Below are 23940 nucleotides of genomic sequence, written 5' to 3' on the forward strand. Positions count from 1 at the left end.
ATGTTATTTAATTATGTATCGGGTTTCCCTCCCCCCACCCCCCAAAATTATTCCGATTTCACTGTAAATTTCAGCAAAATGATTTCGGCCATGAGTTCTGATCGTAAAAATATTGAATCAAATTTGAATATCAGCTTTTAATAAGCCCATGTGATAATCCTGCCAGGAGCCAATTACAGTGAACCTAGCCTCACAGCCAATCAGCGTAACAGGAAACAGACGAACAGACAGCCATCCTTGTATATATCTATATTGTTGCAGTTTTGAGTTTGTAAAGTGAGTCTAATAAAGGTTAAACTTTGCCCCCCATAGTTAGTCACACAAGCAACATGTAGCCTCGCGATAGTATAGTTATGTCTTAGTATTTGTGAGCTTAGTTCCTTTCCATTGTTAGTTCCGCGTTGAGTAGGAGCGAGGATAAAATAGGCCCTACTGCCACCGATCATCCTATGTCCATAGCCTCAATCCCTTTTGCATTAACGTTGGTTCATTATTGGGCGAGTTAACACGAGGCTGGCTAGGATGACCGCAGTGAAGCCGAGGGCGGAGCGGCAGAAGCGCTGACGGTAAGCATGAGCCGCCAATCAGGGCTCAGAGGTTGTGACGGCAGCGTTGCGTCACGGGGCGTGGTGAGAGGATCGAGAGTTTTCCAGAAGGTTCGGGAGCGTAGCTATAAGACCCGCTGCGCAAAGACCCGCTGCGCAAAAGGACTTGCGTTGAAAAGGGTTGGTAAAAGGACTTGAAGCAGAGGACTTGCACGGGAAGTACTTGAAGCATAGGACTTGCACGGAGGGACTTGCATGATGTCTAGCGCGGAAGAGGATCGTTATAAAGAACTTGCACGAGAACTCGCATGCACTAAACCAGCTCAGAGGATTGAGGAAGAGGAGGTGGCCGCGTGTGAGAACTGTACAGATACGCGGGCGCAGCCAGACACGCTTGAACCGATATACAGTGCATTTGAGATGCGCGAGTGAGAACGGCTGAGTAATTGCCAGCCGCGCTAAAAGTCCCGCCCTTTGCCGTTCCGCCCCATCATCTGCCTTGTTCGGGAGACCCGCTACGAGTCCCTGCCATCGCCTGCCACCATCTTCGTGGGACGTGCCGGGGCCGTGGAGAGCCGGACGGGGACCGTCTCTGGACGACCACATTGACGCGTTGGGGAACATCTACCCATCTGCAATTCCCTGTGTGAATGTGAGACAGGCCCGTTGTCTGGGGGATAGGTTAAGATTGTTTAAGGCTACTCTGTGTCTCTGCATCGCTGAACATTGTATATACGTGTGGGAAATAATTAAACCCTTGTTTCTCCTTTTCCTGATTCGATCGTTCCTGTGGTTTCCTCATTTGACTAAGCGTGGCACGAGTACCACCACTCTAATTGGGTTCCAACATCTAGGTAACTGCGTGGACCATGTGTACGCAATCTGCTCGGCGTACTCACATCACACGTGTTTCATGCGAGGCTTGCTACTTCGTTTCTGTGGCGTCGCAGGTACTTAGGTACGAGCGAGAATTGGTCCCGAAACCCCACTTCACGCTTGCCCGGGAAGGGTGTTTCAAGTCTCGGTTCCGCCAAGCCCAGCAAGACCAAGGGGCCTAATCCCCCCTTGGTAGGGGGTAAAGGAGAGCTGCGTAGAACCGTAACAATTGGTAGTCAGGAGTGGGGATTTGGAACCTGGGACAAAAAATTTTAAGCAAATTTTTGGACACCAATTGTTCATATTGGCCATAACAATTGGTGTCGGGGAGTGGGATTGGATGCGGTGTGCACTTCACGCACTTGAAGTTGCGAGTGGATGAAATTTAGTTTTAAATTCAGAATTTTTAATTCGTGCCATGGCTATCCAAAGCGGTCGAATGCCGGTGGGGGTAGAAAATGAGATAGATGAGGAGGAATTAATGACCCAGGACCCACGGGAAGAATTGGGAGAAGAAGAGGAAATTGACGAGGGGCCGGCAGCAGGGGTAGAAAATGGCGGCGCCTTGCACGTGGCGGCGAGAGCCGAGCCCGCGGTGGCAGCTGGGGCCGCTGTGCAAATCGGGTTTGACTTTAGACTATTCCTGACCCAACTGGATGCAGAAATGGATGCCCAAAGGAATGACATGAAAGAAATGAAGGGCGAACTGAATGCGAAATTGGACGCCCAAGGTGACAAATCCACCCGAGAAATGAGAGAAATGAAAGACGGGTTAACTGGGTTGGAAAACAAAATGGGTGGCCAATTGGAAGAATTGGGGGACAAATCCACCCGGGAATTGTTTGAGTGGAAAAAGGGGCTGGAAAGCAAAATGGACACCCAAAAGAACGAATTGGAAAAAATGAGGGCGGCGTCAAATAAAGAAATAAAAGAGGCAGGGAAGGACATACATAAGGCGCAACCTGAGCGAGGAGGTCGCATTGGGACGCAACAGGGTAACGCGGTGCGAGGAACACGGGGAGAGCGAGGTAGAGCAGAGCGCAGCTAGGTTGACCGGGAGCATATAAATCGTGACACGGGGTGTGGAAAAGCCGACGGCCGCCGAATTGGAAAATAAAATTTTATGCGCTCCGGCGGTCGTCGAAGAAATAAAAGAAATTATTGAAATTGGGGCCGAAGATACGGCAGAGTTAGAAAATGAATCACGGGAGAAAGAAATGGAATGTACGCAAAGTTTGTATTTGCACCATGATGCTGGGCTTGCTAACTCAATGAAAAGTTTGCAGGTGTTGCCAGAGAAGAAGGTCCCTAAGGTGAGCGGGAATGTGTTTGGCGCGAAAAGATTTTTGGCGCGCTTGGGATCAAGACGAAACCCGGGCGGTCGTGGAAGGTCCAGTGTACGTGTACGAGAGTGACTGGTGTGCGTGTGCGAAAGAAGTGTGCACCGGAGCACGAGTGTATGACGGAATGTGTGTGGGAAGAGTGCATCGGAGAAGAGTGTGTTACAGAGTGTGCGATGGCCGAGGAGATTGAGAGAGAATGCACAACAGAGCGTGTTGTAGAGAGTGTGCAGGAGTGCACACCAGAGCGTGTGATTGGGTGTGTAGCAGGAGAGTGCACACCCATGGTTGTTACTGAGTGTGTAACAAAAGAGTGTGCGCGAGGGTGTGCGATGGCCGATTGTGTTATGGAGTGTGTAACAGAAAAGTGTGTGGTAAAGGAGTGTGTGGAGGAAAAGTGTGTAACGGAGTGTGTGAGTGATATGAGTGTGCCAGGGTGTGCGTGAGGGTGTGTGATAATGGAGTATGCGAACGGTGTGAGTGCACCTGGGTGGTGTGCACCTGAGTGTGCAAGAGAAGAGTGTGCACAGGAGAGTGCAGTAACGGAATGCATGGGGTGTATGGGGGCGCCTCGGTATGTGAGTGTGGAATAGGTCGCGAGTGGAGAGAACGCGGCTCGAGCATCGACGCAGACCGGGGTAGCGTTTAGCGCAACGTATAGCCGACGTGAGCCCTCGGTGAGTTGTGTGCGGCTGGGACCGGCGGGGATCAATGCTACGGCCGTGTCCCAAGGACCGCCGTGCACGATTCGTGCCGGCCCCCACCCTGTATGGTCAGTGCTGCGTCGTGGCGGTAAAGGCGATTGGCAAGGTTCAAGGGGAGGAAGGAGAGTTCGGAGCCGTGCCCCATGGCTGGTGCGGTGCTCCGACCATGGGCGGTTGGGCCATCGTGTGTGGGACCGCAAGGCCCCGCACAGAGATGGGCCACTGCACCTCGGCCCTTCCATGCCTCCTCCCCTGGATCGAAAATGCCGGACAGACCCAACTTACAGGCGACCAACCACCTGCATGCGTCGCTCGGCTTTTTGAAGCCGAGCTGTGACGACGATGTATTTCCGCACGAAGAGGCTTGAGTGTAGTGGACGAATGGAAATAGTGTTGGGGAATGGTACCCTGCGTGGGGGAATGGTAGTTTTACCATTCCTCACACTGGACTCATGAGCATTAGATTAGGGGGATGGCAGTGACGTGCACATGGAGGTGCCAGCAATGGTTACCTCCATGGGGCACCGAAGCTAGCCGAGGGCGGGCTAGGATAATTGTTAGGGAATTTAGAGGACAGTAGGGACAAGATTTCAGTAGAGACATTTGTACTGTATAGGGGACGTAGAGAGATTACATGGATGTTAATGACGAAATGAGTGCTTAGTGTAAAGGGATGATGGGAAAGCACAAGTATTAGGGGAAAAGCAGCTAGATAGATGATGCTGTGTGTGTGTGAGGAATTGTGTGAGTATAATAAAAGGAATTGTGTTGGAAGTGTGCAAGCACAAAAGGTGTGCGAGACGAAAGGGGTGTGAACTAATTGGTGTGCGAATAAATGTGTGAGAATATTTGGTGTGGACTAAAAAGTGTGGAATGCATGGTGCGAAGGAGTGAATGGGGGGAGATGGACCCATTCACGAATACCCAGGGAGGGTAGTTTAAAGCCAGGTAGAGGGCTTAGGTAAATTGTTTGGATATTGACACCTGCGGTGCAGGTAGTGGCAATGAAGTGCTTTGGTTGGGTGCATGAGTCAGTGAAATGGCCTGGCGTGTGGCTTAATTGGTACGTATGGTTGTTGGGGAACACCGTCACTGGTAGTTTGTCAGCCAGGTGAGGCGGCAGGTAGGCTCTGGGAGCCAGTCAGAGTAGTGGTGAGTTGTTCAGTGGGGCCCGAGGATCCAAGGGAAGGACCCGGGTAGCCTAATGCCAAGGAGGGCATCAGGTGGTAAAAAGCCTGGGAGGGCCTTCCCCAGTTTAGGTAATCACAGGAGCAGGTAAGCTCGGGTGGCAACTTCAGTGGCGGAGGTGCGCAGGTAGGTAGACCTGCTAGTGGAGCCACACGACCCAGCCCCGAAATTGTGCAAGGGCACAGTGTGAAAAATTGGGGAGTGAGACCCAAATTCGTAGGGCACCGCAGAGTGGTCAATGGGGATTCGGTTTTTAGAACCACATAGTCTAAAGATGGCTGATTGGCAGGGTACAACCCCGGATAGTTTAAGAGTTAATGTCATTCAAGTAGTTAGGAAGAAAAATCCCTTCGCACCATCCACATCCATGCACCGATGAGGACGAAGCTCCACACCAGCACCAAGGCTTTGTAAACTGTTGAGTGAGTAAGACGCATCATGATGTGATGAGACATTGTGTTTGTTCCATTCCTTCCTTCCAGGGAGGGATTGGGAGACTAATTTGGAGTTAGAAGGGGATATGGGAGACAGGACGTAGAGACGGATTTGAATTTGTAAATACAAGGAAGGGCAAGGGTAATGTAAGCTGACGTTGGGGGGGGGGGGCATGGACGGTTAGGGACGAGCTTGCTTTGCTCGCTCTTCCGCGCCCCTCATGCTGCATTACCTTGTATTTCTGTGCACCTTTGTGCCCTTTCCGCTTTGCTGGTGGTGCTTTGTCTCTCCCCCCACCCCAGGACCATTTTGGAGGTGGAACTGTGCAGCACCATCGACCTGTGCAGCATTCATGTGCAGCTGCACATTGCTGCACCTGTGCAGTACCCCTGCTGTACTTTGTTACATCGGTGCAGCCAAACTGTGCAGCATTTGCTGCCATATCTTTTTGTAACTTTGCTGCACCTGTGCAGCACCTTGCTGCTACAAACACTTTGCTGCACATTATCACATTACACTTATGGACCACAGGTTTTGTGGCCTTACACTTCTGCTGTGCAGCACTTTGCTGCAAACTCACCTTGCATCTTCGGACCACTTCTTTTGAGTGGCATCAATGTCACGCAGTCGGGCCACATAGGGTTGGCCCTGCTGGCAAATACAACAAACACTTGTTGTGCATTCTTTTTTATTTTTGTGTGCTAGGGCCGAGAAGAGTGTAAGTTTATTAAGCCCCGAAGAGCAGGAATGGCCTGTATGCCGGTTCGGGGGCTTGCCGGTTTGATATGTGCACACTGAAGACAGAAGATGCGAGACACCAGCAGCAAATGTGAATTGTGAAATGTGAATTGATGAATGTGTTTGTGCATTGCTGTGCTTTCTCTCCCCCTGCAATCTTCTTTCCAAAAAGGACAGGTCCTGGGTCATAGAACTGTAAACAAGGTTAGGTTTTGTGCTTGTATATAAATATGCTGCCCACCGGCTTTATGTTTTGTTTGAAAATAATTCCGCAATTTGGTTAATTGTGGGCGTGATTCTGTTAGTTAGCTACTCAACGCAGTAGGTCGGACATATTTAGTGTTTTAAAACTGTCGCATACAGGGGTTAGAATAAATGTTAGGGGGAACCACATCTGTATGTCACACGTAATTAAAAGTTAGTCCCAGATCTTTCTCAAAACCGGTCGTTCCAGTTTTTGTAGGTTCGACTCGGGGATGAGTCTGACGAGGGAGGGGGGTAGTGTTGCGGTTTTGAGTTTGTAAAGTGAGTCTAATAAAGGTTAAAATTTGCCCAAAATAGTTAGTCACACAAGCAACATGTAGCCTCGCGATAGTATAGTTATATCTTAGTATTTGTGAGTTTAGTTCCTTTCCATTGTTAGTTCTGCGTTGAGTAGGAGCCAGGAGAAAATAGGCCCTACTGCCACTGATCATCCTACGTCCGTAGCCTCAATCCCTTTTGCGTTAACGTTGGTTCATTATTGGGCGAGTTACCACGAGGCAGGCTAGGAGGACCCGGGCGGAGCCGAGGGTGGAGCGGCAGAAGCGCTGATGGTAAGCACGAGCCGCCAATCAGGGCTCAGAGGTGGTGACGGCGGCGTTGCGTCACAGGGCGTGGTGAGAAGGATCGAGAGTGTTCCAGAAGGTTTGGGGGGCATAGCTATAAGACCCGCTGCGCAAAAACCCACGACAGGACTCGCAGATGCACGGGAGGACTTGAAGCAGAGGACTTGCACAGGGGGACTTGCATGAGGACTAGCGCAGAAGAGGATCGTTATAAAGAACTTGCACGAGAACTCGCGTGCACTAAACCAGCTCAGAGAGATCGAGGAAGAGGAGTTGGCCGGTTGTGAGAACTGTACAGATACGCGGGTGCAGCCAGACGCGCTTGAACCGATATACAGTGCATTTGAGACGCGCGAGTGAGAGCGTCTGAGTAATCGCCAGCCACGCTAAAAGTCCCGCCCTTTGCCGTTCCGCCCCGTCATCTGCCTTGTTCGGGAGACGCGCTACGAGTCCCTGCCTTCGCCTGCCACCATCTTCGCGGGACGTGCCGGGCCGTGGAGAGCCGGATGGGGACCGTCTCGTCTGGACGACCACGTCGACGCGTTGGGGAACATCTACCCATCTGCAATTCCCTGTGTGATGTGAGACGGGCCCATTGTCTGGATAGGTTAAGATTGTCTAAGGCTACTCTGTGTCTCTGCGTCCCTGAACAATGTATATACAGTCACGTGAAAAAGTAAGTACACCCCATGTAAAGTTTTGACTTTTCAACATATTTCAACATACAGCTATTTGATCTTCATTTCAACAAAATTGATAGATAAAGGTGATATAATATAACAAATATCATGAAACATTTACATTTTGTAGTCCATTGTATAGTTTAAATAAACATAAATGCAAATTTCGCATGTGGAAAAATTAAGTACACCCTTGGCTCTAATAGGTGGTATTGCCCCCTTTGGCAGAAACAACCTCAAGAAGGCATTTCTTATAACTGTCTACCAGTCTCTGACATCGACTGGGAGAAATTTTTGCCCACTCCTCTATGCAGAATTCTTTCAGCTGTGCGATGTTTGAGGGGTTTCTTGCATGCACAGCTCGTTTCAAATCCCCCCACAACATCTCGATGGGATTTAGATCCGGGCTTTGACTTGGCCATTCCAGAACCCTCCATTTCTTTCTTTTCAGCCATTCTTTGGTGGATTTACTTGTACTAGGACGTGCCCGTACGTGGGTGCCCGTACGTGCGTGCAAAAAAGCATGCGTGCAAACAACAACAACCAAAAAAAACTTTGAAACCACGTGGCAGTAACGACCACAGAACCCCCCCCCTCTATTTACATGAAATGGTTTGGTCCATTCGCAACGACCACAGAACCCCCCCCCCCCCCCCTCTATTTACATGAAATGGTTTGGTCCAAAGCGAACGGCTTGCGGAGTTTGGTAAAGAAATCGCCATAGCTCGGTAACTACTTCTCCGATTAATATGAAACCTTGAAAAGGCACATCCTCGGGTCCCCAGCAATATACCTGGCAAGTTTCAAGTATATCGGACCGGTAGTTGTCGAGAAACAGCGGTCACAGACAAACACACACACACACACACACACACACACACACACACACAGACACACACACACACACACACAGAGATTACTGGAATTATAGATAGATGTTTAGGGTCATTGTCATGTTGCAAGGTCCACCTTCGCTTGAGCTTCAACTTTCCGACAGATGGCCTCACATTATCCTCAAGCACCCTCTGGTACAATGAAGAATTCATAGTGGATTCTATGATGGTGAGCTGCCCAGGCCCTGATGCAGCAAAGTTGCCCCAAACCATAACAATACCACCACCATGCTTTACAGTTGGTAGCAGGTTCTTGTGGTCAAATGCTGTCTTTGGTTTTCACCAAACATGTCTTCTGGTACTGTGGCCAAATAGCTCGACCTTTGACTCATCTGTCCAGAGCACATTGTTTCAGAAGTGCTGGTCTTTGCCGAGGTGTTCATTGGCAAACTTTAGTCTTGCCCTGATGTTCTTTCTGGACAGCAAAGGTTTCCTCCTGGCACACCTCCCATGTACATCAAATTTGTGCAGTCTCTTTCTAATGGTAGACCTGTGCACTTTGACATCAACAGTGGTAAGAGCTACCTGTAGGTCCCTTGCTGACATTCTGGGGTTCTTAGAGACTTCTTTCAGCATCTTGTGGTCTGCTCTCGGGCTGAACTTGCTGGGGCGGCCTGGCCTGAACAAGTTGGCAGTTGTTTGGAATCTTCTCCACTTGTAGATGATCTTCTGGACAGTCGAATGATTGATTTCAAATTGTTTGGAGATCTTTTTAAATCCCTCCCAGACTCGTAGGCATCTATAACCTTCTTTCTGTAGGCCTCAGAGAGCTCTTTTGATCTTGGCATGGTGACGCCATGATCTGGCAACAAAGAGCAAACCAAACTGATTGTCTGAGGTTTAAATAAGATAGCTTCCTCCAAGATCCTCTCTAACGATGTTCTAATGATTTGCACCTGCGCTGGTGCACCTGATTCTAATTTTAGGTATTTGAAGTAGTGATAAATGTAGAGATGTACTTCCTTTTTCCACATGCGAAATTTGCATTTATGTTTATTTAAATTATACAATGGACTCCCAAATGTAAATGTTTCATGATATTTGTTATATTATATCACCTTTATCTATCAATATTGTTGAAATGAAGATCAAATAGCTGTATGTAGAAATATGTTGAAAATGTCAAAACTTTACATGGGGTGTACTTACTTTTTCACGTGACTGTACGTGTGGGAATAATTAAAACCTTTGTTCTTCCTTTCTTCCATTCGACCAGTTCTGTGGTTTCTTCGATTGACTAAGTGTGGCACGAATAGGATCGCTCAAATGGGGTTCCACTAATCAAAACTGCACGGACCACGTGGTACTTAATCCGCTCGGCATACGCAAACCACACGTGGTTCGTGCGAGGCTTGTTTCCGCAAAGCCCAGCAAAGACAAGGGGATTAATCCCCCCCTGGTAAGGGGAAGAAGGGCGGCGAAAAGAACCGTAACAATATAATAAAACAGGCGTGTCTGTTTGTCTGTCCGTCCATCGCCAAACTACTCCCTCAGTTTTGGGGCTATCCCCACCAAGCCTTCTGTTGAACGTTTTAGGGTCCCAGCGGATGTTGTAAGGTAGGAAGGAGGTTTCATAAATTCCTCAATAAAATTATGATTTTGAAATTGATTCAATATCGAGCTGCTCCCGAATCCAGAAGTGAACACATGACGATAATGAGCTGGTTTGATAAATATCTCAATACAATCGTCATTTAACACAGTATTTTGTTGTAGTAGCAATTTATGATTGGAATGATGCTGTTTGGAATTGAGTGAATACAATTATGATTTAGAATTTTGAACCGTACAGAACTCCTCCATATCCGGATGTAACGTCAGCACAGATTTAAATATTTGTTTATGTCACGAGTGTTGGTAAAACTTTTTATATTAATGCTATTTAATTTGTGATTGGAGTTATGCTGTTTGGAATGAAAATAGAGATATTGAGTTCCAATTCATGAGGAAATGACGTGAGGGTTTCTACTTTCTAACCGTGACATTCACAGATTCGCAATTGACTGGGAATAGAACCATTCAAACGGGTACGTTTTTTTGAACATGCTGTCCATGCCTGATGTTCCACGACAGGTGGCACAGGAACGTGGAATTTATTGGTTCATGGTTTAACATCACCGTTTTTATGCCTCCGTCGGCGAAGTCGCCGGAGGCATTATGTTTACAGGTTGTCCGTCCGGCTGTCCGTTCGTCCGTCAGTGATAGGTTTTTGTTACCGCGATAACATGAGAACGGCTGAAGGGATCTTAGTCAAACTTGATGCAGGTATGTATAATGAGGTAAAGATAAATTGTTTAGATTTTGGGGTCACGAGGTCAAAGGTCAAAGACCTAATAGGTCTATAACTTGAGAACGCCTGAAGTGATCGTATTCAAACTTGGTACAGGTATGTATAATGAAGTAAAGATTAACTGATTATAATTTGGGGCCAAGAGGTCAAAGGTCAAAGTCTGTAATTGGTCTATAACTTGAGAACGGCTAAAGAGATCTAATTCAAAATTGGTACAGATATGTATGTTGATGTAAAGATTAACAGATTAGATTTTGGGGTCCAAAGGTCAAAGGTCAGAGATCTTGTCAGGTAAAAATGTGATAACTTGTGAACAGCTGAAGGGATTTAAATTAAAACTTGGTACAGGTATGTATAATGATGTAAACATGAACTGATTAAATTTTTGGGCCAAGAGGTCAAAGGTCAGAGGTCATGTCAGGTAATAATGTGATAAATTCAGAACAGCTGAATGGATTTAAAGCAAACTTGGTACAATTAATTTAATGATGCAATAATGTGGGCGGAGGCATATCAGTCGACATCGTGATGTTGAAGAATGTCGTTCTAGTTTTACCTAAGTCTTTCACGAGCATGCTGTCCATGTCTGATATGCAACAGAAGGTGGCACAGGAGTGTGGAATTTATTGGTTCCATGGTTTAGCATTCACCGTTTCCGCATTATTTCTTTGCTTTTGGCTGCCCAACTGTGCGTAGCACGTGTACCTCACTCGTTATATTTATATATACTAGGGCATGCCCGTACGTGGGTGCAATGCCCGTACGTGGGTACGTGGGTACGTGGGTGCGAGTACGGTGACAATCCCCCCCCCCTCTATTTACATGAAATGGTTTGGTCCATGAAATGTTTTGGTCCATTCGCAACGCCAAAGCTAACGGCGAACGCTTTACATGAAATGGTTTGGTCCATGAAATGTTTTGGTCCATTCGCAACGCCAAAGCGAACGGCGAACGCTTTACATGAAATGGTTTGGTCCATGAAATGTTTTGGTCCATTCGCAACGCCAAAGCGAACGGCGAACGGCTTGCGAGTACAGTGACAATCCCCCCCCCCCCCCCCCCCTCTATTTACATGAAATGGTTTTTATTAGTTTTAAAACATAGTTTAACGCCAACATAGCGCCAACATAGTTTGCAAACGTGAAATAAATGAATACGCTCTCAAATGTGCCATCCGAGGCAGAGTGTGTTCGCCACGTTCGGCACACGCGATAGCTCGCTGCTCTCTGATTGGTTGAATCGTTTTTTGGACATAGCTCGGTAAGTAATTGTCCGATTAATATGAAACCTTGAAAAGGCACATCCTCGGGTCCCCAGCAATATACCTGGCAAGTTTCAAGTATATCGGACCGGTAGTTGTCGAGAAACAGCGGTCACAGACAAACATACACACATACACACATACACACATACAAACACACATACACACAGAGATTAATGGAATTATAGATAGATATATATATACACAAAGAATTAAGTTAAGCACCCCCCCGTTTTTTTACAACCTCGCACATTACAAGTTTGTTGTTGTCAAAACAGTGTAATATACCCATGTTATTGCTATATTTTCTGGAGAAGTGATATTATGGTCACATAAAAACATAACAATCATGCCGTTTTCAATATTTTATTCTGAATAATTTAAGGTGAAATTTTTTGGGAATTTTAGGCATATTTTCACCTCAATTTAAGTATGGAGCTATAGGTCCATCACGGACAGTGTGGATGACGTTTATGTTTTCTAACGTACAGTCATTGTTCTGAGAAGACCTCTAGCGATCTTTGCGTCAATAACGTGTGTAGGACCCACGTGATCGGATCACTGACTCAACCCTACGTCTCATAGACCCTGTAAGCCGTCGTATGCGTTGCTGTGGCAGGTTGAACCCCCTCGAGCACGTTTGGGACATGTTGGGACGACAAATTGCGAAGATGGTCCCTCCAATAGCCAATCTGGATGAATTGGAACGTGCATTACATCGGGAATGGAACAACCTGCCACAGCAACGCATACGACGGCTTACAGGGTCTATGAGACGTAGGGTTGAGTCAGTGATCCGATCACGTGGGTCCTACACACGTTATTGACGCAAAGATCGCTAGAGGTCTTCTCAGAACAATGACTGTACGTTAGAAAACATAAACGTCATCCACACTGTCCGTGATGGACCTATAGCTCCATACTTAAATTGAGGTGAAAATATGCCTAAAATTCCCCAAAAATTTCACCTTAAATTATTCAGAATAAAATATTGAAAACGGCATGATTGTTATGTTTTTATGTGACCATAATATCACTTCTCCAGAAAATATAGCAATATCATGGGTATATTACACTGTTTTGACGACAACAAACTTGTAATGTGCGAGGTTGTAAAAAAACGGGGGGGGGGGGGGTGCTTAACTTAATTCTTTGTGTATATATACATATATATATATATATATATATATATATATATATATATATATACATACATATGTATATATATATTGTTGCGGATATGAGGACTGTATTTTTTTTTATTGTGTGCTTTATTATTATTATTGTTTATTCTGCGCCTCCTGCCTCCCGAGTTGTGTAAAGATAAAAAAGGCGTCTCGGTAGTTATTCCATGAAACACCACATTGCAGGACCCGATAAAACCCTTGTTCAGTAGCTTATATCTTATTATGTGTTTTAGAGTAAGGCCTTGTCTTCCATTAAAATGACACTCCATTGCACCGAGTAAAAGAGATAGATTCCCTTCATTCCCATTCCCAAAAACCTCCATTTCCCCTTTCGTAATGGCCAAGCCTCAATTTGGCAATTACATCCCCTCCAAAGCCGCCATTGACCACGAGGCAGGGTTGGGGAAGAAAGGCGGGTCTCCACCTCGTCATAGAGGGGAGGAGTAAGTCGGCCCCGCTCATCCAACCCAGAACGAGGGGTTTGGCTTGAGAGGGCGGAGAGAGAATGCTTGGGGGAGGTTCGAAAAGGGTGAAGGGCGGGGCCTATATAACCCGCCGTGGGGACGCTCCCCAAAAAGGAGACAAGCAGATGAGTCCAAGAGAGTTGCAAAAAGGTCCAAGGCTGAGCTGAGCCGCGTGGTGAGGTGCAATGGAAAGAGCTGGGTCGTCAGAGCAGAGCTGAGTTGTGAGGTCCAAAAGCAGAGGTCATCCAGGGAAGCGCAAAAGCCTGCTATTCGTCACCTTGCTCGCCAGCGGCAGCGTCTACAGCAGCAGCAGCAACAACGCTCGCCAGCCGCTCAGGGGCCTGGACGGCAGTTCGGAGCAGGGCCGTGAAGGAACGGCAGCTGCAGAACGTGCGGATCGTGCTGCCGGACCCAGTGGACTTTCCTCTCCTTCCAGTCAATCCACTCTGCAATTCCCCGCGTGAGTCTGTGTCTTCGTTTGTTCTGTCCTGGGTATTAAGTAAGCCTGTTAGATAAGCTAGTAATTTGCACTGTGTCGCCTGCGTCTCATGTCCCCTGTAAATAATCGTGACTGTTCTTCTTGCTTGTGTATGTGTACATAATAAACCCCATTACTCTTCTGTACGTCTTCTTCTTCCTCTTTGCATTCGGTTGCTTTAGAGTTTTCCAGATTGAGTATCTGTGGCGCGATACGGCCAACGTTTGGGTGAATCGGGTGAATCGGGTTTAGTCGGGGAACAACTGTTCGGCCGCGGTTACACCACCGCTCGGTAAAAATAACATCTAATCCACGGACAGTAACAAATTGGTGTCGGGGAGTGAGATACGAGGCCCGAACCAAATTTTTAAAACAGCTAGAAAAAATTTGGTCAAAATTTGGAACCACCGAAATTTGTGTTGTTTTAAAGCAAAACCCGAATTTTGAAATCGCGCCATGGCTGGTCAAGGCGATCGGATGCAGGTGGGTGAGCTAGAGGAGGGGTTAGGAGTAACCCAGGACCTCGGGGTAATGTATATGGAGGAGGTGGTTGAGGGGGTATCAGGCGCACAAGATGGCGTCGTCGCGCACGCGGGTGTAGCGGCACCAAATTTTGCCGCGCCCGTGACCGTAGCAGCACCAAACTGCGCTGCGCACGTGGTCGCGGCAGCTGAGCCAGAGATGTCAGAGTACATGCGAGTCTTTTTGATTCAAATGATGGCAAAAATGGATGCTCAGGGGGAGCGATTGGAAGCCAAAATGGGGAACCGGATGGAGGCTCAGAATGAGCAAATGGGGGCAATGAGGGACGAATTGGGGGGCAAAATGGGAGAAATGGGGGGCCAAATTGGAGAAATGGGGGGCCAAATGGGAGAAATGGGGGAGCGACTAGGAAATCAAATCGGGGGGCTAGAAGCTAAATTTGAGGGGTTAGACAATGGGATAGAAGGGGTGAAACATGGGTTAACGGGGGTGGAAAATAGAATGGCTGCCCAGGAGAATCAGATAGAGGGGGTGAAAAATGGGTTAATGGGGTTAGAAAATAGGATGGAAGGCAAATTGCGGGAAATAGGGGAGCAATCCGCCCGAGAAATTAAACAAATGGGAGAGCAGATAGAGGAGGTGAAAATCGGAGTAGAAACCAAACTGGATGCTCAGAGGGATGAATTGGGACAGATGAGGGTGGCATCTACAAAAGAGAGGGAGGAGATGAAAGAGGAGATACGACGAGGTGTAAGTGAGGAGGTCTCGGGGGTACGCGAGGAGGTAAACCGAGGTGAAAAGCGTATAGAGAAAGAGGTGAGAAATGGAACGGCTAGGTTACAAGGGGGCATAGAGGACCTGACGGAGGAGGTGGAACAGCTGACGGTGGGACAGACGGAGTTAGTGGAGCAGGTTCAAAGGAACACTGCGGTACTAGGAGGGTTAAAAGCGACACAAAACGACATAAAAAAGGACATGATAGCGACACAGAGGCAATGTCAGATGGTACGTGAGGGACTGACAATGAGGTTGGATGAGGTGACAGAAGTAATGGACACGAAGGACTGAGAAGTGAGGACGCACATAGAGACGGTCAAGATAGCCTTAGAGGACGAACTTGAGGAGACGCACCTGGAAATAAAAGAGGTGAAGCAAAAATTAGAGGAAGTGGAAGAAGAGGTGAGTGAAATTAAGAAGGGACGGACAGAAACTAAAAGGGAGATAAAGAAGGAGGTGATGGAATATGTACAAGGTCGGTGCTCAAATCGTGATGATGTGCTCGCTAACCAAATAAAGAGTTTGCAGGTGGCGAAGGAGGTGTGGAGACGAGGTGCCAAGGTGAGTGGCGATATACGAGGAAATGTACATAATGTGAGGGGAGCTTCAGTCGGCTTGGGGGTTGAATTGGATCCGGATGTTCGTGAGAGGCCGTTGGTGAAGTGTGCGACAGGTCTGGTGTGCGAAAGAGGAGGTGTGCGAGAATGTCCGACTCTGGGGTGTGTGAGGAAAAAGTGCGCGCCGAGGAGTGAGTGTGCTGTCGAGAGTGAGTCGGTCGTAGCGCATGTGCGAGGGAGCACATGGAAGCGCGGTGTGGTGAGTGTTACGGAGGAAGTAACGAGAGAGTGTGCGCAAGAGGATGTGCGAGAAAGGTGTGTAACGGACGGGTGCATGAGGAAAGAGATGCGCTGTCAAAAGTAAGGGAGAATGCACACCTGTGGTGAGTGTTACAGAGGATGTAACGAGAGAGTGTACACCTGTGGTGAGGGTTACAGAGGATGTAACGAGAGAATGTATGCTGGTGGTGAGTGTTACGGAGGAAGTAACGGGAGAGTGTGCGCAAAAGGATGCGAGAGAAAGGTGTGTAACGGACGGGTGCATGAAGAAAGAGTGCGCTGTCAAGAGTAAGGGGGAATGTACACCTGTGGTGATTGTTATGGAGGGAGTAACGGGAGAGTGTGCGCAAGAGGGGGCGCGAGAAAGGTGTGTAACGGACAGGTGCATGAGGAAAGAGTGCGCTGTCGAGAGTAAGGGTGAGTGCGCTGTCAAGAGTGGAGGTGAGAATAGTAAGAGTGACATGGAGAGTGAGTTGGTTGTGACAGGTGAGAGAGGATGTACACCTGGAATGGAAGGATGCACACCTGGAATGGTAGAGCGTGTGTGGGAATGCACACTTGAGTTGGTAGTGAGGCACGTGGTTGGGAGTGCGAGTGAGAGCACACCTGTGATTGTCACAGAGGAGGTGACCGAGGAGCGGGCGCGAAGAGGTGTGTTGGTGAGGTGTGCGAACGACGAATGTGTGCCAAGGTGTTCGGTGGGCAGGTGTGTGACCAAGTCTGTGAGCAAAAGAACGACAGCAATAGCGAAGTACGCGGGGTGTACGGGCGGCATTGGAGCACCGAGCTCGGTGAGGGTGAAAGGGGTAGCGTATGTGTGTGAGCATGCAGGTGAGGCATCGACGGTAACCGGGTTAGAGGTTAGAACGACTTATAGCCGAATCGGGCCCTCGGTGCGCGTCGGGCAGCTCCGCGTGCCACGAGGACCAGCGGGGATCCGAACCACGGCGGGTTCGAAAGGACCGCCGTACGTGATCCACGCTGGCCTAGGCGGAGCGGGCAGCCCGATAGGAAGGGTCGTCATGGCGAACCCTTTTTGTTGAGACGTTCCGGCAGGTCGAGATCGGGCCATGGGATGGCTCCGTGCCGAGGTGGTGCGTGGGATCTCGGCCCGGGTAAGCCCCCGTCCCTGCACCGAATGCGGGACGTATCCAGCCACCGGCACCAAACAACCCGCATTCATTGCTCAGCTTTACGAAGCCGGGCTGTAGAAGTGAATTGGCGCACCGAGAGGCATTAGTAAGTAGACTGTAATGATGAGGATAGTGGTCTGGACCCGAAATTAGAAAAACAAAATTTGATGATTGGCAAAGGATTGGCAGAGTGATGATTGGTAATGGTACAGTGATTGGCAAATGATTGGCAAATTTTTGATTTGTTGAAATTGGACGAACAAAATTTATAGTAAGAGATGCCCCATGTGATGGGATGGCCAATGCACCATCCCTCACAGCAGGGGGGCAAAGGAGCACTAGTTTATGGGGTTGATGGCAGTGAAAACGAGCCCGGGTGGGTTTGGATAATGTGTAGGGCCCTAGAGATTGACATTAGGTAACGTTAAGATTAGGTAGTGACAATGACACCTGTCGTGGGGACGCAGGTAGTTTAGAGTGGATGATAATGACGAGGGAGCGCAATAGTTTAAAGAGGCGACTTGGAAGCGCAAGTTTCAGAGGGGAGTAGTTAGCTGAGATGATGCCGTGTGAGTGTTGGAGGTGTATTCGGAAGTGTATTGTGAAAAGTGTGTAAGGAACAGGTGTGATTGCACAGGTGTGCAACTGAACAGATGTATGGAGCAGTGTTTGAGTGATGGTGATGGTGATGTGTGTTGTGTTGTGTTGACCAAATGGTCCAGGAAAGAAGGAGGGTGCAGGTGGCACCAGGAGTGATTGCACAGGTGTGCAACGACAGGTGTATGGAGAATGGTTGTGTGGAATACATGGCGTGTGAAGTATATGGAGTATTGGAGTGGATGGTCGTGGAGTGAGTATGGTGGAAACGATGGAGTGGAGTGGATGGTGCGAAGGTGTGAATGGGGGAAGAGTGGACCCCCATCACGAATACCCGGGGCGGGTAGTGTAAGTGTTGGGTAGAGGGTACAGGTAAATTCTGGTTGGATATTGGCATCTGTGGTGCGGGTAGTTGCACAGGAGTGTAGTGATGGGTGCATTAGTGTCGTGGAAATGGCTGGGCGTGTAGCCTGTTAGTGTGTGTAGTTGGTTTGGGCACTCCACCACTGTGAGGATGTCGTCCAGGTGCGGCCGCAGGTGGGCTCTGGGAGCCGGTAGTTGTTGTGGATGGGGCCCGAGGATCCGGAGGACGGACCCGGGTAGCCCAGTGCCAGAGGGCACCGAGGGGTGACAGAGCCAGGAGGGGCCTTCTCCAGTTAGTTAGGTTAGGGTGAGGAGCTAAGTAAGCTCGGGTGGCAACTACAGTGGTGGAGGTGTGCAGGTGGGTAGACCTGCTGGGAGAGCGACACGTCTCAGCCCAGAAATTGTGCAAGGGCACCGGGAGATGAATCGGGGGAGTGAGACCCCAAATTGAGCAGCACCACAGTTTGGTCAATGGGAATTGGTTTTTAGAACCCATAGTGTAAGTTGGCCAATGGATTGGCAGGGAGAGACCCCGGGTAGAGTAAAGTGTGTTAAAGTCATTTAGAGGATAGTTAGGATAGAAGGCTCCTCGCACCATCTACATGCACTCACCTGAGATGACGTACCTCCACACCATGCCAGGTTGTTTTTGTTATTTTTATGTGCAAATGTTTTAGATTGTGAGATGCATCATGACGTGGGTGTGACATTGTGCTTGATGTTCCATCTCTTCCTCCTTATGAGGATTGATGATGAATTTGGGTGATGGCAAATTTTGGCTAGAGGGATTGTGGTGACGAATTTGGTGTAAGGGAAATATGGGGAAGACGTTCCATCACTTCCTCCTTATGAGGATTGATGATGAATTTGGTGATGACAAATTTTGGATAGAGGGATTGTGGAGACGATTTTGATAAGGGAAATATGGGGAGACATGACAGTAGCGACGGATTGGTAAATGTGTAGATTTTTGTAAATATGGGGTAAGGGCAAGGGTAGTGTAGGTGACAGGGGGGGTGACGTACGGTAGGGACGAGCTTTCTCACTTCGCCCTCCGTACGCATTTCGCCTTGCATTGCCTTGTTTGATGGGTACCCCCTTGTGACCTTACCCCTCGCTCATTTGTCTTCCCCCTTTTGTCTCCCACATGACCTGTGCGCCATTGGGCGCCGAGGGGAGCGTGCGTGAGTCGGCCATTGTGCGCCCAAAATTCTCAGAACCAGCTGTCTGCATCGATGCACCACATTATGGACCACATGTCTGTGGCCGAGTACCACTGATGGACCCCATGGGTTGGGGCATGGCCCCTCTGCTGGAACCGGCCATGAGGGCCCGAAATCTTGCTGGCGGACCTTGGTCACAGGGCACCGATGCCCCACAGGTGAACCACACTAGTCGGCCCTGTGGGCCATAAATACAATAAATAAACATGGACACGTTGGGCACACTTTATTGCAAATAGGCCGCCAGTAAGAAAATGAAGGAAAAGACAACTGGAAGAAATAATAATAGCCAGCAGAGGGAGCTGAAGAGCAAGAGACCTGCAGGGATAGGGGTTGTTGATTTATTTTTTATTCATGAACATTGATGAACTATGATGACTGGGCACCGATTGGTGCCTGAGGGTGTATTGGTGCGTTTTTGGGTGCTTTCATGGTGCGTCGATGCAGAGCAGACTGTCTCCCCCCCACCCCCAGAAAGAACAATTACAGGTCCTGGGTTATGTTTTGTAAATAAAAGTAGCGTCAATTGTAAATAATGCTCCCCACCGTCAGTGTGTAGTTTGAAGACCATTCCGCAATTCGGTTAACTGTGGGCGTGAGTCTGTTAGGCAGGGTGCAATGGAGCAGCGGGACACATTTATTTATGTTTTAAAACTGTCGCACTCAGGGTCAGGTTAAAAGTAGAGGGTAACTACACCTACGTGTCACACTAAATAAAAGTTGTAGGCCCGGGACGTGCCTAAGAGGAGGAGGGTGCAGTGTTGCGGATATGAGGACTGTATTTTTTTTTATTGTGTGCTTTATTATTATTATTGTTTATTCTGCGCCTCCTGCCTCTGGAGTTGTGTAAAGATAAAAAGGGCGTCTCGGTAGTTATTCCATGAAACACCACATTGCAGGACCCGATAAAACCCTTGTTCAGTAGCTTATATCTTATTATGTGTTTTAGAGTAAGGCCTTGTCTTCCATTAAAATGACACTCCATTGCACCGAGTAAAAGAGATAGATTCCCTTCATTCCCATTCCCAAAAACCTCCATTTCCCCTTTCGTAATGGCCAAGCCTCAATTTGGCAATTACATCCCCTCCAAAGCCGTCATTGACCACGAGGCAGGGTTGGGGAAGAAAGGCGGGTCTCCACCTCGTCATAGAGGGGAGGAGTAAGTCGGCCCCGCTCATCCAACCCAGAACGAGGGGTTTGGCTTGAGAGTGCGGAGAGAGAATGCTTGGGGGAGGTTCGAAAAGGGTGAAGGGCGGGGCCTATATGACCCACCGTGGGGACGCTCCCCAAAAAGGAGACAAGCAGATGAGTCCAAGAGAGTTGCAAAAAGGTCCAAGGCTGAGCTGAGCTGCGTGGTAAGGTGCAAAGGAAAGGGCTGGGTCGTCAGAGCAGAGCTGAGTTGTGAGGTCCAAAAGCAGAGGTCATCCAGGGAAGCGCAAAAGCCAGCTATTCGTCACCTTGCTCGCCAGCGGCAGCGTCTACAGCAGCAGCAGCAACAACGCTCGCCAGCCGCTGAGGGGCCTGGACGGCAGTTCGGAGCAGGGCCGCGAAGGAACGGCGGCTGCAGAACGTGCGGATCGTGCTGCCGGACCCAGTGGACTTTCCTCTCCTTCCAGTCAATCCACTCTGCAATTCCCCGCATGAGTCTGTGTCTTCGTTTGTTCTGTCCTGGGTATTAAGTAAGCCTGTTAGATAAGCTAGTAATTTGCACTGTGTCGCCTGCGTCTCATGTCCCCTGTAAATAATCGTGACTGTTCTTCTTGCTTGTGTATGTGTACATAATAAACCCCGTTACTCTTCTGTACGTCTTCTTCTTCCTCTTTGCATTCGGTCGCTTTAGAGTTTTCCAGATTGAGTATCTGTGGCGCGATACAGCCAACGTTTGGGTGAATCGGGTGAATCGGGTTTAGTCGGGGAACAACTGTTCGGCCGCGGTTACACCACCGCTCGGTAAAAATAACATCTAATCCGCGGACCGTAACAATATATATATATATATATATATATATATATATATATATATATATATATATATATATATATATATATATATATATATATATATATACATATATGCATATATACAGTCATACCCCGTTTTACGCCATTTCGACCTACGTCAAATCCGACTTTACGCCACTCTTCTAGAGTAAATTTCAGTTCAGCGAATGTCATTATGTGCGACTTTACGTCACTCCTACGGACGTGAAAAAAATTGCATTTTTCCTTTAAAATATATTTAAAATAAATAAAATAGTACATAAATTAACAATAAAAGAGGCAAAAAAAAACAATTTAAATTACAATAAAACGCACATTAAAAATATATTAAAATGTACGTTCAGTATACTGTACTGTACGTACGCGTAGCTGCTGGTTCTCATTCAAAACAAAGGTGACGCCATATGCATTTTCTCCTGTGCTGTGGTCGCCTGCTTGCTTTGCCTTTTGCTTGTATTTTTGTGATTATTCCTTTACTGTGTAAAGGTTCCTTTACTGTGTAAAACAAACAACGTAACGTGGCAACAGCGAAACATGACGATGCCGGCTCGGGCAACCGTCCATGGCAGACCTCACATCACGTCACCATGCAGAGTGTGCAATGTCCGTGACGAGGTCAGGCCCACTTGAAACGAACGACCGTTTTCATTCCTCGAGCCGGGGTGCCTTGTCGACGAACCGATCGAAGTGTGCATGTGCACGGATTTGCAAATTTACAATTTGCTGCGAATCTGCAGCCTCCTCCAGTTATTTACTCTAGTTTTACGGTGTTTGTCTTCATTTTAAGGCATTTTAAAGACATTACGCCCGGTTTACGTCAAAAACAGAGTTACGTAACGGCTTATGGAACCAATTAATGATGTAGGCCGGGGTATTACTGTATATATATATATATATATATATATATATATATATATATATATATATATATATATATATATATATATATATATATATATATATATATATATATATATATATATACACACACACACACACACACACACACACACACACACACACACATATATATAGGTACTCAATGAAGACGACATGTCGTACACAATACATAAAACATTAATACAACATAAGTTGGTAGATACCGATAGATATCATACACAAACCCGCTCTCATTTTTTGTCCTCGCTGTCCTCTTTTTGAAATTCCAATATGGTAACCCGTCAGTCTGTTTTTTTTTTTTGTTTGTTTGTTTTTAACCGCCTCAACTCCAACTTTGATCCCTTTGAACTCTCAGTTCTCCAGCCATCCCGAGCAACTTCAAGATGCACATATTATTCAACAAACGAATTTCTGATGAAACCACTGAAATCTGACTTGATTACCCAAGAGATTATGACCCATGCATGATGGTAAAAATGCCAGTGGGGAAATGAAGGCATTGATAATTAGCTCGGAGGTATATCTTGATTGTCAACCAAGAACAATGAACACAATGAGCAAAAATATAAGTGTTGTTTTTGTCTCTCAGCCATTACAGGATGCTGTGGGATATTTTTTCTTTTTCGTGGCATTTATTACAGTGGCAGGAAATGGTCTTGTGCTCATAGCCATTTCATATAACCAACAGCTTAAGCAAGGAGTTACAAATTGTTTTGTGAGTTCACTCGCATGTGCAGATCTGTTGGTGGGTCTTTCAGTCATGCCTCCAGGAGCCGCTCTTATTCTCAATGGATCTTGGCATTTCGGGTCGAGTGCCTGTGCTTTGTGGAACTCTTTGGATGTGCTCTGTGCCACGGCTAGTATTGAAACTCTGTGTGTGATCGCCATCGATCGATACGTAGCTATTACATCTCCGCTGCGTTATCAATCAGTTCTCACTCGACGTCGAGCTTACATCCTAATCATTTGTGTGTGGACTGTCGCTGGAACTCTTTCCTTCCCTCCAATCTACCTCGGCTGGTGGCGTTCAGATGATCCTGCAGCACAAGCTTGTTACGATGACCCTACATGTTGTGATTTCATCACCAGCAAGTCCTTTGCTATTGTCGGGTCTTTGGTTTCTTTCTACATCCCACTTGCTGTCATCATTTTTGTGTATGCTCAGGTGCTGAGAGTTGCAGAAAGACAGGTAGGTGATGTTACTTGCTTCAAGCAATCCACTAAAAATATATTGGCATTTTATGTTTTATGCCCCACCAATTTTTTACATTTCAATACAATAGGAAAAAACGTCTTCAGAATTGAATTGCGAAATATACCCGAATTAATCAACATGCACATGATCGTTGGGATAAATGTAGGAACGAAGCAGGCAGTTTTGTTATACCTCAGCCGATTGTTACAATGCGTGTTCCATTCATTTTTCTCTTTTTAGCCTGTATTTTATTTTTGTCATTTTGTCATTTTTAGCCTATATTTTAGCAATGCGTGTGCTGTTGCCGAACCAATTAAATAACTCAAGTTCATGATTTTTTTTTTTAACCTTGACTTTGATAAATATTATAAAACCCTGAAATTTTGAAACCCGCTTTAATCGCAAGTGCATGAGATGCGTTCTAACGTTCTCGGAACGAGATAAATGCCAGAGTCAAAGAAACGGAATTATTAATATAAATTTTTCACAGATAATTATAAATCAGATGTACTGTAAGTACAATATT

The 23940-nt window shown here is 47.2% G+C and overlaps 1 protein-coding gene across 1 annotated transcript; it reads left to right on the plus strand.

The window, feature by feature from the left end:
* The first annotated feature begins 1414 nt into the window (after nt 1–1414).
* LOC137417399 (beta-1 adrenergic receptor-like) lies at nt 1415–23701 on the plus strand. Its single transcript, XM_078779974.1, has 3 exons — nt 1415–1495; nt 22809–23408; nt 23690–23701. The coding sequence occupies exons 1-3, from the start codon at nt 1415–1417 to the stop codon at nt 23699–23701; spliced, it is 693 nt and encodes a 230-aa protein (XP_078636100.1).
* The last annotated feature ends 239 nt before the right edge of the window (nt 23702–23940 follow it).

This window comes from Myxine glutinosa, chromosome 1 (assembly GCF_964187855.1).
Source record: "Myxine glutinosa chromosome 1, kmMyxGlut1.1, whole genome shotgun sequence".
NCBI classification, from domain to species: domain Eukaryota; kingdom Metazoa; phylum Chordata; class Myxini; order Myxiniformes; family Myxinidae; genus Myxine; species Myxine glutinosa.

Excerpts from the sequence above, each read along its gene's own strand:
- LOC137417399 (XM_078779974.1), top strand. The coding sequence starts at position 1,415 with ATGTGTACGCAATCTGCTCGGCGTACTCACATCACACGTGTTTCATGC. Across the intron at positions 1,496-22,808 it reads TCGTTTCTGTGGCGTCGCAG|CCATTACAGGATGCTGTGGG; the intron begins GTACTTAGGTAC and ends TTTGTCTCTCAG.